This window comes from Lottia gigantea (genome assembly GCF_000327385.1).
Source record: "Lottia gigantea unplaced genomic scaffold LOTGIsca_56, whole genome shotgun sequence".
In the NCBI taxonomy this organism is placed as follows: Eukaryota; Metazoa; Mollusca; class Gastropoda; family Lottiidae; genus Lottia; species Lottia gigantea.
In genome coordinates this window covers 458,614-477,479 of record NW_008709919.1, presented here as the reverse complement: position 1 = coordinate 477,479, position 18,866 = coordinate 458,614, and the positions used below count along the sequence as shown (strand labels likewise).

The window sequence follows — 18,866 nt, the reverse complement described above, 5'->3', positions numbered from 1 at the left end:
ACCGACGAAATGGCCATCAGTTGTGACAAAGACAAATAAAAATATTTTCTATTTATTTACAGCACAGAAATATGAAAGATTTAACAATGTTTACGTACTTAGTGCATCAAAATCAATCTCATAATCATCAGAACTTTCTTCACGTTTTTTACTAGCTAAATATGCTAATGATTTACAAATTGTACTGCTAGCTATAGTATAGTGTGCTGGTAAAATAAACTCCAGTAAAAATGGCCACAATACCTAAGAAAGTAAAGAGATAAATACCATTTGAAGTAAATGAATACTATATTTTCATTTTCAGTAAGTAGTTTTAAAATAACGACAGGATTTTTTAAAATTGGACAAGGAACACATTTCTCTAGATTTTTAGTGAGAATTTTCATAAATTTGACTAAAAAAAAACATTGGACCTACGAAAAAATCAGAATGCCCCTTTAATGCAATTTGGATTTCTTCTAGGCACGACTATGATTGTAAAAATAACATTTCAAAGTCATATAACTTGCATCTATGAAGAGTATGTTATTTGATGTCATTTGCTAAGGACCACTTGACCAGCCTCTCAGCTATTAATATGGTTGATAGTATGGCCGCTAAAGAATAAGAGTCAATGTGCTTTCTTACCATTTCCATATCATCTATAGTGGTAGTAATTAATTGTAATATATTATTACACATTAATCTTAAAGCTTTATTACTAACATATTCTGGATCAGCTGATTTCTTACCAGGCTATAAATATAACATTCTCAGATAATTTCTAACATCAGACACATCATAAGATACAATACTAATAACTAATAAACTGACTGGAATTGGACCCAATTGGCTGGTAAACAAAAACTTAAATATTACTATACTTCATGTGTTATTACTTGTAATTAGAACATGCCATGTATCATAAATAAACTATGTCATGTTTCATAAAAAAATCTTATATCATGTATCATAAATAGCCTTATAATTTATCATGTATCATAAAAAACCTTATAATTTATCATGTATCATAAATAAACCTTATAATTTATAATGTATCATAAATAAACCTTATATCATGTATCATAAAGAAAAAGCAACTTATCATGATATATGATACATAAGATATTAAAACCCTATCATGAGAAACATAGTCAAAATTACTCACTGGATCATCAGGTAATGAACACTGTCTAACAATAAATTCTATCATTAATTGTCCACCTTCTAATTCTAAATAACCATGATGAGCCATAGCTATTACTACTTGAGCAAACACTTTACGAATCTGAAAAAAAAGTTACAGAAACTTACGGTGGCTCACATACAACATGTTTCACTTTTAATTTTGAATTAGAAACATAAATTATCACCTAGGTGAAAATTAAGTGATAATTTGTGTAATTTTTAATTAAAACCTTTAATTTTCATCTAGGTGATAATAATTTCCACCTAGGTGATAATACAACGAATCTTGCAAAGAACAGCAAAAATAAAGTTTTTAATTCAAAATTACAGGAATTATCACCTAATTTTCACCTAGGTGAAAATAATTATCACCTAGGTGGAAATTAGAGTTTTTAATTCAAAATAAAAAGTGAAAAATATTTTATGCGAGCCACTGTAGAAACATAATAAAAGTACAGTTTTTGTTTCGTCAGAACAGAAGACACATAACAAAATGTGTTGATGTAGAGTCCATATCTTTTATTGAGAACAATTTAACATGTAAAGTTACAAATTGCGAATAAAAAACAAATTCCTAGACAGACGTGCAAATCAGCTTACTTTATTATTTTGTTCATTACATATGCCTTTCAGCCCAGAAACAATGACTTCTTTCTTATCTTCCATACTGGATTCTAAAACAAAAAAACAGATATTAACTTTTGTATCTGGCTAAACCATAAAATAATATTTTGTTTTCAAATTAGTGAATAATATTACTAATTTTTATTCATCACAATTCATTAGCTATGCTCTATTTGTGACCATTTTCCTAAAGATTTGAACAATATTTTTCATGAATTGTCTACTTGGTCTATTATTTACAGGTGTAAAAGAATGGTGATACCTGAAGAATTGATCAGATGCTTGAATATAGATAAGATACCAATTTTAGTTTTTTCATTGTTATTCTCTAATCTAGATAACAATATTCCTACTAATTTACCAGAGTAGGCTCTTGCTGAAATAAAATAACCAAAATCAAACTAAGTTAGAGGCATGCACTTTATGTATTCACTTCAGTCAACAGCAATAAGGAGCAAAATAATTTATCAAAAGTCATCAGGGTTTTGTTATCATCAGTAAAACTCAAATCAAACATATTTCTGATTTTTTTAACGGGTTATCTATACCCATTTATAGCTGGGTTGACTGGGATTATAAGTGAAGATGACTAACCATTCAAAGATAATGAAAAGAATCATATTCAAAAACTTACCTAAAATAGTAAAACATCTCAGAACTTCATTATGATTTTTTATACTTAAAGGATTCGTGTAGTCAATAGCAATAAACATCTGAAAATAAAATATAACAATTAGACCAGGTATATTTCAAATATATATTTCTATATTACATACTTCAATTAATCAAATCTCACATACAGATCACTTCCAAAGCAACAATAAGCCTGTTTCCTGATCCCTTTCAGTTATTGAATAAAATATTGTTTTTTTACAAAAAAAAATTCTAAATATTACCTGGCCAAATAAGACTGCCATTAGATTATCAAAATATACATCTAATACAGTACTTCCTTCATAACATACTGCATCCAATATCATACTTAACCCCTATAAAATATCAATAACTTATCATGTATCATACATAAACACTATAAAATATTAATAACTTATCATGTATCATACATAATCCCTATAAAATATCAATAACTTATCATGTATCATACATAACCCCTATAAAATATCAATAACTTTATTATGTATCATACATAACCTCTTTTAAAATATCAATAACTTATCATGTATCATACATAACCCCTATAAAATAATTTTATATAACTTCTCATGTATCATACATAACCCCTATAAAATATCAATGTCATGTACATGTATATGAAACTGCATAAACTACTTATCATGTATCATATCATACAGTGTATTATAATCTAATCATAATTTAATCATATATCATATATAAACCCTCTGTAACATTGGCATATCCATATCATGTATCATATGTAAACTTTATGATGTAAGTATGTAGGCTCATAATGGAAAAAAAACAACCAATAAATAAACCAGTACCTGTGTTATGTGAAATGGTTCAGGATGTTTTTTATACAATCCCATGATTCCTTGTAACATACGTGGTAATTGTTCTTCTAGCTTATCTTGATCCATAATATGACACATGTGACCTAATGCTTCAATTATAGCTAATCTCAACTGAAATACAAAGAAGTATCTATTTAAACTCAAATCAACTATCTATCATTGACAAATGCTTTTAATTGATTTCGTCATAATATTTCTGGATATGCTATACTGAAACATCTGAACGAAAGTTATTTTTTTCACTTGATCAAAAAAATTTTCAGTCTGCAATTGTACACTCCATTTTTTTTTCATCATATCTGCTAGCAACACCTTTACCTTTTGATCAAGGGTATCATAATATCCAGCCAGAACATGTTTAGCTCTATTGCCACAAGTTTCAGGAATCACAAAGGATCGTGTTGATTTTCAATGTTTTGGGTCAGTATTTGAATTTTAGATACCTTTGCTTCCTTGGACTGTAACCAGACATTAAAAAGAATATCATAAGCTGAAAATATTTCTCCTGAAAACCTGTCTTTAGATATGGTAGGATCAGGTGCTTTCTCTATATTAGCTACATATTCTAATATAGCTTCACTGAACTTGGACAGAGCTAAAATATCAAAATATATATACTTTCATTAGTAAGCTATGATATAGCCACTCCTTGATGCTTTTTGCATATTGCTTTTAATATGTATCAGAGATAATTTTCAAAATATTAATATAAATCCTGAATCCAAGAGTTTACGAGATAATACAATACATGGTAAATATGGTTCCATACTAAAAACAGACAAATTAACTTACCAGCAGAAAAGACCCATCTCATATTGTCATGTTTAGCCATTCCTAGCATTGGTAACATTGTACCTAATACAGCTGTCAGATGAGGTACCATTCTGTACACTACAAATAAACCAAATGAATCCTTTGTTAAGAAACAGTAACATAGCTTCTTGGAATATGTTTTTCAAAACCTTTACTGGCTTGAAACATCCAAATCTATTTGCAAATTTACTTGCATGAATGAAAAATTCTTACCATTAGCTGATGCCAAGTTTCCCATAGTTTGTAAGACAAAGAAATGAGGTAATGTTCCAGGCTGAAATTTCTCCAGTAATTCTCCCATAACTTCATCACAGAATTTCGTTCCTATAGCAACCATTACTCCACTAGCTGCTGTCTGCCATGCTGGTTCTACATCCTGTGGACCAAAGAATATTTCTCAAACTTGCACATATTTCTCCATTCAAAAGATTTGAAAAATATAACCCGTTTTACACGCTACTAAGCAGTACTACAAAGACAACGTTTTTTTTTATCAATTCCAAATATATTGCTGGTAGTTCAAAAATTTACACTTACTTTTGTCTGTGTTAGCTCTTGTGAGGCTTGATGTATCAAATCATTGGCTATAGCAGCATCTAATGAATCTAGAGTTTCTTTAACAATTCTCTCTATAGCATTTAATATCACAACTCTGTGATCTAAGGAGAGCTGAAAACAAACATTATCTATTAGGGCATGAATTTTTATATTGTAGGATAATTCTGTTTTCAACAACTACATGACTGCCAATCTGTTAAAAATATACAAAAGGAGGTTACAGATGAAGTTGTTATTTGTTACATGCTTTATACCAACAAGTTTTTTTTTCCAATGTTTAACTGTGCGTGATTTACCTTATTGTGTTTCTTTAGGTAGACATTACAAGAACTGAGGACTAAATGTGGTCGCTTCTTTCCCAATTCCAACAATGAATTAGCAATAATCTCTTGCACAGATTCATCTTTGTCATGTGCAGCATCAATAAGGGCCATGGTCATATCTGCAAGATCAGAATGTGTTTCATTTATATTTTTATGTAAAGTCGTCTCAATCAGTATTTGTAGATCTAAATATACAATCATTAAACTTTGTGCATGTCAGTACGGAAGCCAATAATATTGGCTATATTTGAGATTTCTGCAAATCCTGGAGTCAGTGGAGTGTCTGGCCTCAAGGACAGACATTGAATACAATAATGTTTAAAAACCTTTGATATTCAACTCCACAAAATTGATATTGATTATGTGAACAGTAATCATATCAGGAAATAAAGCGAGAAAGATGTGTCATTTTCATTTGTATGATCAGAAATTGACAGAATTGAAAGCTCAAAAGACTAAAACATTCGCCGATTCGTTGCAATTTTCTGCTTAGTTTTGAGAATCAATCAGAAAAAAAGATACAAACCATCAACCTGGCCCCCGGTTGTATGAACGGAATCTCCATCCGTGCCTGGCATTATCATGGGATTATCATAAAGTGAATTTTTGCGGGTACTTGTCAAAATATAATTTCTTGTGATCTGTTGTAAACCACTGTCATGTGATTTCGTGACCCGGAAGTTTACTCCTCAAGGCTATAGAAGTAATTGACCAATGAAAACACTTTTGGTTTAGTCTAGATTGTTTGGACTGACAATTATTAGGACGAAAAATGGTTAATTGTATAGCTGTATCTCTTTCCCCGGTATCAATTTTTCTGCATTACGTTAAAAAATTAAATCTATTTCATGTGATCTATAAAGAACGTTTCGAAATAAGATTCAATAAAGTCACAAAGGCATTTATTGGAATCATTGAGAGACTTGATAATCGAACCGATTATCTCATTCATTTCTCAAAATATAAACAAACGCACGTGAGTATTTAGGCTGAGTTCCCATAGAAGTATACTTTTCGGGTATACGGTGCACGTTTTGCACGACACGCGTATACCTCAAATCGAACAAGGTAATTTCATAATACCTGGTCACATAAGAGGACACTAATCGAAAACGAAGTTTACGAGTAGAGTGTAGTATAGTGAGAATCGTGCTTGTTCGATTTGCAAGTAGTGTATACAGCCACGGCTAGTAGGACGTGTCCATTTGATAGGTACAGAAAGAAAGAATCCAGTAGGTTGCACGTGCTGTCCTATGTGATTCGTCGTGTCCGTATAGCGAATACCGAGTAGCGTATACCGAATACCATATACGATATACCGTATACTTCTATCTGCACTCAGCCTAAAGGAACTGCGTGATGTTAATTTTTAAATTAAAATCGACAGTAATAGATCTTTATATGAGATATTTTACATACCGCTACGTAATTGGTCATATTGATCGACAGTTCTAGTCAGTCAGACAGGATATCTGAGCACTTTCCATTGGAAATTTCATCTGGAAAGTTTGAGGCTTGTTACAGAGGAAGGCAGGTTGCATGCGTATGAAACACAATTGCGATTATTTTGTGAACATTGGCATTGTGTATAGGTTGAAGGATGGGTTGAAACTGGAGATTGAAAATTTATGGGTTCAAAAGTGACATCGCACTTGTCATCACTGTACACAGCTGCAGAGCCGAGGAGCCATCTCAATATATTGCACTGGACAGCTGTATATGTGTTACATTCCCAATTAAATTGCGTACCGTATCGGTACTGGGGTTTATTGGATAAGGATAACATTTTTGTTGTTGCTTTTAGTTATTTTATTTCATTAATTACGCCTTTTTCTATTCATCTCAGCTGCCCTATTTGCCATTTCTCCCTGTAAAAGAAATGTAACAATAATGATTGAGATATATATCTCGATCCTATCTGATACTTAACAAGCTGATAATCATATAGTTTATGCACTACCATATGAAATTTAATTCAACAAAGATCATTTTCAGTCCATTTACAGAAATGATTTCATATTAAAAAAAATTGGATCACACGATTGCAGACAGTTCTATTTCAAATATTTTTTTTTGTGTGAAAATTTGACCACACACATAAAAATTGTCAAAGTTCCTATAACGAATCAAAATGTCATTGAAATGAATGTTGGACGGAATCGCATGGTATCAATTATCAGACAGAGGTTTATATATATCATATTTTGTTGAATAAATGGAATAGATCAACGGCTATTTTTACCTCCTCTAGTAATAATAGTAATTGTGACAGGATCAGATGTGTCTATACCATCACTCACAGCTACATCAATCTTAAACGTCGTCTGTCTCGGTAGCTGTACCCCTTTCTTGACTGATATTACCCCGGCTGAAATTATAAGAGTAATGTAGTAATGTAGGCCTACTGAGCTTGTATAGAATCTTCAAATCAATGGACGTAAACTGACAGCACTGCCCTTTTTCGAAAGTTTTGGAAACAAAAACCATGAAAATACATTTTTTTTTTTAAACCTTTAAACGAATTTTAAAGATGGGTTTCCTTATTTTGTAGTGTCAAATTAAGCAAACTATTTTATGAATTGGTGCTTCTAATGAATTATCATGTATTCTTAATCATATCATTATGTTCTTATTGCATATAATCCAATCATAAATGTCCATGTATGTACAGTCTGGATAAACAAAAAAAAAAAGACTTTTTGACCTTTCTTGATAGGTCACTCATTGGAATTCTGCTGGTAATTCTCTTCTTATTTAGCTAATTATGAATTAATTGTGAGACAAATTGGTATTTTTTCAAGTCATTAGAACACCTCTACTTTCTATTCATAAAAGTATTAGCATTTTCATTTTTATAAATAAAAAAAGTGGGAACCCATCTTTAAGAAGTTTATGTAATGTTCCATCATCGTAGCTCTACAAGTTATTTCAACTAAAAAATGGAGAATTGGCAACATCGAAATGCACTATGAATTTAGGTTTGAAGATTTTACGAACTGGTGCATGTCGCTCATCAAATGACGTTCGTTCGTTGAAAATATGGAGTGGAGCATATAAATTGGAATAGCATGTCTATTTTAATTGGATACCTACTAGTTGAATCAAGCTTAAATAACTGTTCTCCTTCACTTGGGGTCCATTTTACAACTTGATAGATCAATGGCGGGTAATCTGGATCCATGGCCCTGACTACAATTATTTCACCTTTTTTCCTTATTCCAATTTTCTTTCCATATCTAATGTTAAATATCACTGGCGCATGGTTTTCTGGTGGTGCCATAAACACTAGAAAAAAAACACCACCTCATCTACATTGAACTGTTCAAAGCTGCTCTTTAATTTTTTGTTTATTCAACCAAAATAGAAAATGGATGATTAATTTTGCCTTAGGCCCAAAATCATTGTAACTCTATAGTTATATTGAGTTTCGCTTGCTTTGCTTTGATAACACCCATTCCGAAATGAATGGGATTTTACAAACTACTTTTCTGCTCTTGAGTGATTTGTAATTTGCTGCATTCTGTAACGTTCATTCCATAATCAACTGTCCCGATGAGGATTTTTTTTTATCCGAAACACATGTAAGCCTACCCTGCATGAAATGAGCTGCTACTGCAATATAATGACAATTTATACAATCCTTTACAACTTACCCGGTGCTGTTTCAACTGAGGAATGTGTTAAATAAGTCAGCAAGATTATCCCCAAAGATATCTGCACAATTTTCATTATGATCTTGACTTATGCCGTCAGTCAAACAGTCTGGACTTTTGAAGTTTTAACATAAATCAAAGGGAAATTAAATTAAATTTTTGCATTGAAATGATTAATTTGTTGCTGTCTGTAACAGCTTTTTATTGTAATTCCAATAGTATTGTAATTTGTCCATTCATTTTTAACTTCAGTCAATATATTATAAAGTGTGACATATGAAAGAAATATTTTAATTACTATATATTGGAATAGATCGATGGGTTTTAGGTCATATATTAATTAAAAATTTAATAATGCCAATCTGAGTTATGGAATACAATATATTAGAAGTATTTAAAAGTAGGCCTATTCAACAAAGTATATACAACAATAAAATATTTCCACTGTTAAGAGTGTTCATACAATATAGAAATATTCCAGACGAACAAATCCCTGTAAATTCAGATAACATCATAAACAACTGTGGTCTGACATTATAATGATTACGCCCCTTTATGCAAACTCTTATTGTAACGAGGTAATTTTAGTGATAAACATTTGCACGTGTAGTAAGTTTGTAAACATTGAACAATTTTGACAAGATGGTTAAAGCAAAGCCTACAAAATTCCAAAGTAAAAAATCATTCAAAAATACCACCAAACCAATAAGACATAAAATGTCACCTAAAGATGGGAAAATCAGAAAAAATAAATCATTGAATAAAAAATTAATGAGAGAGAAGGACTTTGAAAACGATCACGAGAAACAAAACAAAAACAACCATCTTGGAAAAAATGCAAAGTCAAAAGCAAATAGCAAGAAGGAAAAGAATGGATCTTTGAGAAATCAGAATAGAAAAGTTGAAGATGAAGATGAAAGAGAAATGGAAGTAGTTTCAGATACATTTAAATCTAAAGTAAGTACCAAATGGGCCTGATCATAGTTAATAATTGAACCCAAGTACTAGTACTAAAAGTGATAATATTTACCTCAGAAAGTGTGATGGAGAAACAATTGGATTCTTTTGAGTGAAAAGGATGTCAGGTTGATATAGTAAGCCATAGAAGGTTCAAGAAGAGTGAGCATACACTGCCTTGGTTCTGTACTGTAGACCTACTCAGGCATGTGCTAAGATCTTATTTGTTTCTATTTTTAAAAGGTAAAGGATAATGAAGAAAATAATGATTTTGATGAAAGTGATGATGATTATGATGATGAGGTATCAAATACAAGAGATTTAGTTAGAAGTCAAAATAGAAAGAAAAAGAAATCTGGAGGTTTTCAGTCTATGGGTCTGTATATTTTGTCATTTAAGAAATGACTCGAATCAATCTAAGCCTTGAGGCAAGATCAATTTAATTTGATGACTTACTTTGATATGATCTGTAGAGATTACGATAGTTTAAATTCATTATGTTAAATTTGTTTAAATTTTAGGATTATCAACTAATACTTTTAAAGGTATTCAACATAAAGGCTATAAAATACCAACACCAATTCAAAGAAAGGTAAGTATAGGTTCTACTGGACTTTTCCTTAATTGTTAGTAGAAGGGAAGAATGTATGAAGTATTTCAAAAGACATTGTTTTATTATTGTAATATTGACATAATGGTAGTTTATTGACTTATTGATTCAGAGTGGGCAACCTATATCAATATTCATGAGGTTTCTGTCTATTTCAGACCATACCTATTATTATGAATGGTAAAGATGTAGTAGCAATGGCTAGAACAGGTAGTGGAAAAACTGCAGCTTTCTTGATTCCACTGTTTGAGCAGTTAAAGATTCACTCATCAAATGGAGCTAGAGCTATGATTATGTCACCTACTAGAGAGTTAGCTTTACAAACATTAAAGTTTACTAAAGAGGTGAGTGTTTTGTGAATAATATTATGTATGAACCTTCTCGATATAACCATAAGGTTTATGTAGTTTAAGTGGAATTGTAAGATTCTCACCCATCTGGAAATTGGGATGGGGAAAGTCTATGCTATCAGTGTCCGCCCATACACAGCTCCGTTGCCAGGAATGAATTGATGCTGGGGCTCAGATTTTGTACTCAGAAAATTTCTGATTTCTGATAATTGTGAAGTGCCAAAAACTATATCTGTTAGATTTTGTACAAATGAAATGAAGATGGTTTTGCTGGGGCTTAATTCTCAGTTGCTGGGGCCCAGCCCCCATGGACCCCACCCTAACAATGGTGCTGCCCATTACATTAAAAAACTATCTTAATAATTAATTCTTTTGATAACAATAAAATACGCACTATGCATGAAATTTTTTTTCTGGAAAGCAGTAAATCAAAAAAAAGCAGACACAGATATTATAAGGAAGTAAATTTTTGATATTCAATTTTTTTTGTAGATTGGAAAACACACTGATCTTAGAGCAGCAGTCATATTGGGTGGTGATAGGTGAGAGAAAGATATTTTTTGCTTTTGGTTTTATCCTTTTATGTATCTTTTGTTGGCTTGCCATTTATTCAGCTTATGCTTACACTTTCTTTTGGTTTACAAGAAGTTTTGATTTCAGCTTAATATGTTCAATAAGGCACTGAGATATTTCAACTTGTTTGATTTATTAATTTTGTTCTAATTTTTTTCTAGAATGGAATATCAGTTTTCAGCTCTTCATGAAAATCCTGATATGTAAGTTAAATTATTTTTACTATAACTGTTATGATATTTTGGATTTCTGTAGCATCAATGGTTCAGCTTCTCTGGACTGAAGATCTGGTCTGAAGTCTTGATCAGGTTACCATGTCACTTACCATTTTATTCAAATCAGATGAGAAATGGGAATTGTGCAAATAGCTTTATTGTAAGTATCCAGAGGCTAGAAAATACCTTTCAAACAGATATGTCTTTGATATACTTTTGTTTTGATGTTTCAGAATAATCGCCACACCAGGAAGATTTCTACATGTTACCATGGAGATGAATTTAAAATTAAAATCAATGGAATATGTAGTATTTGATGAGGCTGACAGGTATGAGATTTTTGATAATTTAAGTCAGTAAGGAATTTAGTCTGATAAAAGTAACCTGCTGCCACACAACTTAGTCCAAGTGACCAATATTGAGGCGTCACAAAGGTAAATATGGCTTAAAAATCGATGACAAATACATGTATTTTCTAGTTATTTACTATCTATGTTATAGGAAGGTTATTGTCACAATTAATATTTAAAAGGGATACACTCCAAATCTGGGAACTTGAGGTCAGATTTTAATTTTTGAAAGTGCTACAGATAATTCAGAGCTATCAGAAAAGAAAATCTAACATTATATCCTTTAATTTGTTTTGATTATTGTAGATTATTTGAAATGGGATTTCAAGAACAGTTACATGAAATTATACATAGATTACCTGAATCACGTCAAACTTTATTATTCTCTGCTACCTTACCTAAACAATTAGTAGAGTTTGCTAAAGCTGGTTTAAATGATCCCACATTGATACGCTTAGATGTTGATAATAAACTCAGTGAACATTTACAAGTAAGCTTTCTATTATTTTCATTTTTGTCTGACAGGCAATATAGACTTTTGTTTTGCTGTGTTGATCTCATGGTTGTATGTTGTGATATTTTGGTGAATGTCAAGGTGACCAATGCTCCTTTTTGCCCAACATGATTAGTTAAACTGATCACTAGTTTTTTTTGAAAATGTATACTTGATTTGCAGTCATCCTGAAGAATTCACTGAAGTCACAAGGGAATTTCTACATAAGACTTGTTTATTGGGTTATCTTTTATTTAATACATAAATGCTTGTAACTTTTTATTTTAAAGTGTTTTTTTTCTTAATATCTGATCTATTTTTTATTGTGTTTATATTTTACTTTTTAGACTGTATATATATCATGTAGATCAGATGATAAACCTGCATTATTAATTAATCTATTACAAAATATTATACCAACTAAAGAACAGTGTTTTATATTTGCTGCTACCAAACATCATGTAGAATATCTTCAGTTGGTAAGTCTGTAAATCAAACAACCAATATAAAGATACAGTATATTTTTTTGATAAAAAATTGTTCTTCTAAAATAATTTTCAAGCGGCCTATTTCGACTGTTATAGTTTCAATTTCTATTCATTATACCCAAAAATTAAGTGGACTGCTGTTTTCAAATTGGACTGAGATGTTATAATATTATTAAATTATATCACAAATTCCCAAAAAGGGGAAAACAATTAAAACTATATTATTGTCCTGTTATTTGACGTTTCGGCTAACTGCCTTCTTCAGAAACACCCAAAATTCTTTATTTCTTTACTTTAAATAGTTAGTAAAATAACGGAATAAGATGTGATCGAGATCTATTTTGGGTGTTTCTGAAGAAGGCAGTAAGCAGTAACGTCAAATAACAGGACAGTTATAATATTATTGTTCTACTATGCATTTAAACATTTTTGAGGCATGTTGTTCTAATAGCCATATAGGGCACTTTATCTGTTTGATCTTTAAGACTTATGCCTAATGCATACAATGAAATATTAAAACAGAAGCTGAAACATGTTGTTACTCGAGATTCTTAAAAGATTTCTATATGGCTTTGATTTATTGAGCGCTATTTCCACAGTGACAAAATTTTGTTTATGCACCAACCAATTTTATTGACATGAATCTTGATTTATTTTTTCAGATTTTAGAGAAAGCTGGTATTAGTTGTAGTTATATCTATAGTTCATTAGATCCGACAGCTAGAAAGATAGCAGTTGGCAAGTTTCAGATGAAGAAAGTAAGAGTTATGATAGTAACTGATCTAGCAGCTCGTGGAATTGATATACCAATGTTAGACAACGTTATTAATTATAACTTTCCTGCCAAATCTAAATTATTTGTACACAGAGTTGGTAAGATATTTTCAAGTTAACTGTATATTTTGATGTGTGCAAAGAAACTGTTTTGTATTAATTTTGGGGAAATTCAACAGAGTTTTTGCTGGTAAAACTGCAATCGCTCAAAATCTAAAATGTTGCTCGAATTCTAAAACTTTGGTTATATTTTTGCTCAATATCTAAAATATGATATGTTTTCAAAATCTAAAAATTTTATTAATGTGTTTGTTAAAATTATGTACAGCAAATTTGAAATATTTTTGACAATCTTTTATTTAAATCACAGGTCGTGTAGCTAGGGCAGGAAGAACTGGTACAGCATTCTCCATTATTTCTCCTGATGAAGTACAATTTTTAGTTGATTTACATGTTTTTCTTGGTCGGCCATTAAAACTAGTCACAGGCAATCAACAACATGATGGTAATTCTTTTTTTTCAATTGTTATCCATTTCATTTTACAGGGGATAAAGGGTATGGGCCAATTAAAAAAGAACCAAAATTGTGTTAAGTTCTTTCTCCTTTTGTTTATTGATTTATCAATTTTACCATGTGCCTCTCTAAGATGCTTATAAAACATGCATTAATTCAGACAGATGATTATAAGTGATTCTCCTGTAGAAAATCAGTAGCATGGTACAATTTTTGAATAAGGTTGACAAAAAAGGCTTATTCTAAATTTTTTGATTGAGGTTTATATAAGCTTTTTGAATTTGATCAGAGCAGTCATTGTGGAAGTAGATCAAGCTTGTAAGAAAACTTCAGAAATAAATGTACTATTATTTTGTAGATGAAGATGGTTTATATGGTACTTATCCCAGAAATTTTCTAGATTCTGATATTTTGATGTTACGACAGTGGCATTCAGAATCTTTGGACTTGGTAAGAATTTTTTTTTTTTTTAATTATCAGAGTTTAGCCAATTAAATAAAAATATCACAAGGATTTTAGAAAGCCTAAGCATTGTAAGTCGTTTAAAGAACACTTTATTTGTTTTAGAATGAAATGAAGAGAGTATGTGGTAATGCTTACAAACAATATCTACGTTCTAGACCTAACCCAGCACCAGAATCTGTTAAAAGAGTGAAACAGATGGAGAGTGATGGTATTATACTAGGAGTTCATCCTTGTTACAGTAAGTACTATAAATTACATACTAATAGAAAGAAAAAACAAGGATGCAGACTTGAATCCCATTTCACAAAAAAGAATTGAATAGAACTGACAAATTTTTATCTTATGATAAAAGATTTGTTAGGAACGGGGTCCAGATGAAAATAATCGGTAAACTTTGGAAATTGCTAGTTTCAATTTTGTAAAATTTAAATTATAATGAGTCTATTGATTGTATTAACAATTTGAACACCGATTGTCATATACCCTACCAAGTAATTATCATTTATTTAAGTTCGTTACTTCTTTTTATTTCAGAATCTAAAACAGATTCAGATGATGCTGAGCAACAGAAATTATTAAATGCTTTAAAATCTTATAAGAGCAGATCAGTAAGTTTTTTTTTTTACACATATTACTGGAATTCTTAGTTGTGTATAGGATAAAACTTGTAAATTTTTCTCTTTCGAATCTATAATTTGAACAATAATTTATTAACCAATCTGAATATATGAATCAATATGTGAATATCCCCAAATTCCTATGTGTAACAGGCAATGCTTAAAGTTATCAGAACTTTGAATAGTTGCAATAATAAGTGACTTAGAACTTGTGATGCATACCTATTTCGTCAGATCATGGATGGAGAGTGTAGTAATCAGCCATAACACAAAAACATATTCTGTTTGAATTGAAATAGTTTTCATGTTGAAATCCATAGTCTCTACTTGTGAACTAAGCCAGTGCTTCTATAGGAGAGTATCTTCTATAACACCTATAACAAAATAAATCATCTAGGTCTGTATTTTTTATCCCTGTCTTAATTAGCCCATAAGGTACAGAAAAGTTGAACCTAAAACTCCATTTATTTCATTTGTATTATTTTCATATTGTGGTTCTAATGAGGTAAAAATAATAACATTTTGCTGTACTAATAGTAATGTTTAATATTGTTGATAGACTGTATTTGAAATGAATATAACTGGGAAATGTAAAAGTCATGATATTATGAAAGAAAAGAGAGCTAAACATCAAGCTGTTATATCAACAACTACACAGAAAACAACTCAAAATAAACTAGACAGAGAGTTAGTTAATACTAGATCTGGTAGTAATAAACAGGACAGTCAGGCTAATGCTGAAGAAGTTCAGGTAAATATTGTGAAACTCTTTATACAGTGTAAAAACATAATTCGCTATTTTTTTTGACCAATCAAACCTCAGTCTCTGAAACAGGAATTTTTTAGCTAAGCTAATTAAAAGTAATATTGTCCTCAGCTCACCGTCGAAATTTGAGCCTTCAAATTCATGTGTGTCCAGAATTATCCGCTTTTGAAAGTTTAAAAGACTGCTTGTCTTTTCTTGAGACTCATATAGAAAAAAGACATATATAGAAATAGTGAGTAAAATTCCTAGTTTGAGTTATTTTTGAAAGAATAATGCAATTTTAGTATATTTCTAGTACTTCTGAAGACTATTTACATATATTCAGGACCCAAATCAGCCCGTCTCTTTAAGCATTTGAAGCTCGCTGTTACCTATTAGTGACATCATATACAATTGAAAGATTTGTATTATTTCAGTCAGTATTTAGTACAGTTATTGATGGTAAACCATCATCTAAATATGATATGAATAGAAAGAAGAAGAAAAGAGATAGAATAGGAAGAGATGAAGAAAACTATTTATCTTATCAACCTGCTGATTACCAGTCGGAGAAAGGGTCAGTAGATTTACAATTAGTCATTTTCTTACCAAAGCAATAGCATTACAAAGACACTTAAATCTTCTTGGGGACACTGATGGCTTAAATTTGCACCATTTCAAATTTCTTGTAATTCGGTTAAATAAAGTCACTATCGCAAAGACCCTTATTTCAAATTCTTAGTTTTTGTGGAATTACAAGAGCTAAAGACATCGGAATGAAATTTGGAATGGTGCAAATCAATGCTATCAGTGTCAACATATACATATAACTTTTTTTGAAAACCTCTGTAAAATCCCTTTGTGTAACAAATGGAAAAACAAATATATGGAATACTATATCCATTAAAAATGATATAAGATGTCATGGTTTCAAAAATTCAGTTTATCATTGGTATATTGCTAAAACAACATTATAATTATATATTTTAGATTAAGTTTGGGAGGATTTGAGCGGGAAGTAGCAGGAGCAGAAATTGAAATAGTTGGTGATGATATAGATACTATTAGAAATCAACGTGTACAATCTAAGTGGGATAGAAAGAGAAAAAGATTTGTTAAAGATGGTGGTGGTGATCCAAATAAAAAGAAAATACGGACTGAAAGTGGAGCCTGGATTCCCGCTTCTTATAAATCTAGTGTATATCCTTTTCAAATTTGGTCAAAAAATATGGTTTTGATGACATTAATATTAAAGTTTCATGCATCTCTATTTAGTCAGATTTTAATTTTGATATACTTATAAGTAATCAAGAAAAAATAATATAAAAACATATAGAAAGGTATAGTATACTCACAATTTAAGAACACCTGATACCACTTTTAGTTTGTCAACATAGCATTCCTCTTTGAGAATGTGCAGTTGTTATTTTGCAGTTTTACTCCTGTTACGTTCCTGTGTTATAAACCTATAGATATTTTGTATAAGTCTAAGATTGAATTAATTTGATTGGTTTAATTGAGTGAATTTTTTGTCCTTAATGAATGTTTACTTATGATGAATGGAAGAAGAAGAATAAAATAGAAGATAATGTCAATGATCATAATGAAGATAAACAAGATCATAAACAATTTACTGTCATGGGAACAGCCAAACGATGTAAGAATTTGTTCAAATTTGGTTTTTGGTAATATTTTCCCAATAAATAACCAACTGTTTTGGGATCTCGAAATGAGCAAAAGGTTACATGGGTCACAGGGCCTAGACATTACTGACAAAGTGAAACTGGAGGCTTGTTAGCAGACGACACTACAAAGAACACTGATCAGTTGCTCAATACGATTTTTAGAACTGGACTAGATGAACGAATTGTACTTCAGATACTACAGGCCTTAAGTTGAAAAAATCTTTGCTTGGATCAAAGTTAGATTTAACGTTAGCAAGCATGTACATTTCAGTTTGCTTAAGGACAGTACTTCTCCGAATATAGCTAAAACTTTCAGGTTAATTACATTGTAATATATTGTGTTTGGTTATTGGCAAAACAGACCCAATGCTTATGGTTAAAATGGAAGTGGTCAAAATGGAAACAAAAATTTGGTCATACATGATAAAATTTGATTTGGCTATTTTTCAGTTCATACCAAAGGAATGAAAAATCATGTGAAAGAAAAACAAAGATTTAAAAAGAGAGAAATAAAAACTAAAGATGAAATATTTAAAGAAAGAAAACGTAAAGAAAAAATACATAATTATGAAAAATATAAACAGAAGAAAGATAAGAAAGGTAAAGCTGGAGGAAAAGGAAGTAAAGGTGGTAAAAGATAAATAATGAACTGTATTTGTAGTGAAATAAATATTATTATATTGTTGAATTGTAGTTTTTATTTGTGTTTATCTAAATTAATTTGTATTGGCCATCTTTAAAAGGTGGATCTAACATTACCCATGTTACGTTGCTTCACTGAATAAGCCGTATAGATCCAATGCCAAGATTGAACTCTTGACCTTCCTGTTAGTGAGCAAGCGTCTAACTCACTTAATTATACCAGAAGGCATCTTCATAATGTCAAGCTATTACAAACTTTGTACTTATACCTTGACTGCATTAGCTACTATTCTTATATCACGGAATGCAGTGATTTGATTGGCGGAAAGGCAGTTATAGCTAGACATTGTGAAGATGACTACAAGGTAGCTTTGTAGTTTAATCATAGTCAGCACAATTACAATAAGTAATTTTTACAAAATTATAATTCAAAATGAAAATATTTTATTTCACCTGATTTAATAAATATAAATTATTACATTCAATTCAATTTGACATATATAGAATATCTATAGACCATTGAATAATATTTATACATACATTATATTACAGAGAAAATTTATCTTAATATCGAAGCATGGTTTTAAATCCATCACAAATACCCACTTTTAAATATTTCAACTCATAATACAGCAATGATGGCACTAATATATTTACAATTTACAATTTGAAAGACAGGCTGCTTCTTGGTTGTTTTGGATCCATTAATTTTCATCTTCAGCCTGCTATAGCCAAAGATTAAGAATTAACACAATTG

The 18,866-nt window shown here is 30.6% G+C and overlaps 3 protein-coding genes across 3 annotated transcripts in view; 2 read left to right on the top strand and 1 right to left on the bottom strand.

Moving 5' to 3' along the window:
- Positions 1–8,707, bottom strand: part of LOTGIDRAFT_234834 (hypothetical protein) — a gene marked incomplete at both ends in the record, with an annotated part of 25,814 nt that extends 17,107 nt beyond the window's left edge. Inside the window, 15 exons of the mRNA XM_009063171.1 lie at positions 628–735; positions 1,148–1,267; positions 1,768–1,841; positions 2,054–2,167; positions 2,426–2,504; positions 2,688–2,780; positions 3,255–3,395; positions 3,728–3,879; positions 4,077–4,175; positions 4,311–4,473; positions 4,635–4,766; positions 4,952–5,097; positions 7,221–7,346; positions 8,072–8,263; positions 8,632–8,707. Of these exons, the coding sequence (XP_009061419.1) occupies positions 628–735; positions 1,148–1,267; positions 1,768–1,841; positions 2,054–2,167; positions 2,426–2,504; positions 2,688–2,780; positions 3,255–3,395; positions 3,728–3,879; positions 4,077–4,175; positions 4,311–4,473; positions 4,635–4,766; positions 4,952–5,097; positions 7,221–7,346; positions 8,072–8,263; positions 8,632–8,707 (1,815 nt within the window). The remainder of the gene's footprint in view (positions 1–627; positions 736–1,147; positions 1,268–1,767; positions 1,842–2,053; positions 2,168–2,425; positions 2,505–2,687; positions 2,781–3,254; positions 3,396–3,727; positions 3,880–4,076; positions 4,176–4,310; positions 4,474–4,634; positions 4,767–4,951; positions 5,098–7,220; positions 7,347–8,071; positions 8,264–8,631) is intronic.
- Positions 8,708–9,858: 1,151 nt separating this feature from the next.
- LOTGIDRAFT_127166 (hypothetical protein) lies at positions 9,859–17,085 on the top strand (the record flags this gene model as incomplete). Its single annotated transcript, XM_009063170.1, has 16 exons — positions 9,859–9,964; positions 10,110–10,180; positions 10,357–10,542; positions 11,041–11,090; positions 11,283–11,324; positions 11,570–11,665; positions 11,993–12,176; positions 12,527–12,658; positions 13,330–13,540; positions 13,812–13,946; positions 14,314–14,405; positions 14,523–14,658; positions 14,955–15,028; positions 15,597–15,782; positions 16,220–16,359; positions 16,773–17,085. Coding segments are annotated over 16 exons (2,154 nt in total), but the record flags the coding sequence as incomplete, so codon positions are not given.
- A 239-nt stretch (positions 17,086–17,324) lies between these two features.
- LOTGIDRAFT_166105 (hypothetical protein) lies at positions 17,325–18,108 on the top strand (the record flags this gene model as incomplete). Its single annotated transcript, XM_009063169.1, has 2 exons — positions 17,325–17,439; positions 17,918–18,108. The coding sequence occupies 2 exons, from the start codon at positions 17,325–17,327 to the stop codon at positions 18,106–18,108; spliced, it is 306 nt and encodes a 101-aa protein (XP_009061417.1).
- Positions 18,109–18,866: the final 758 nt, after the last annotated feature.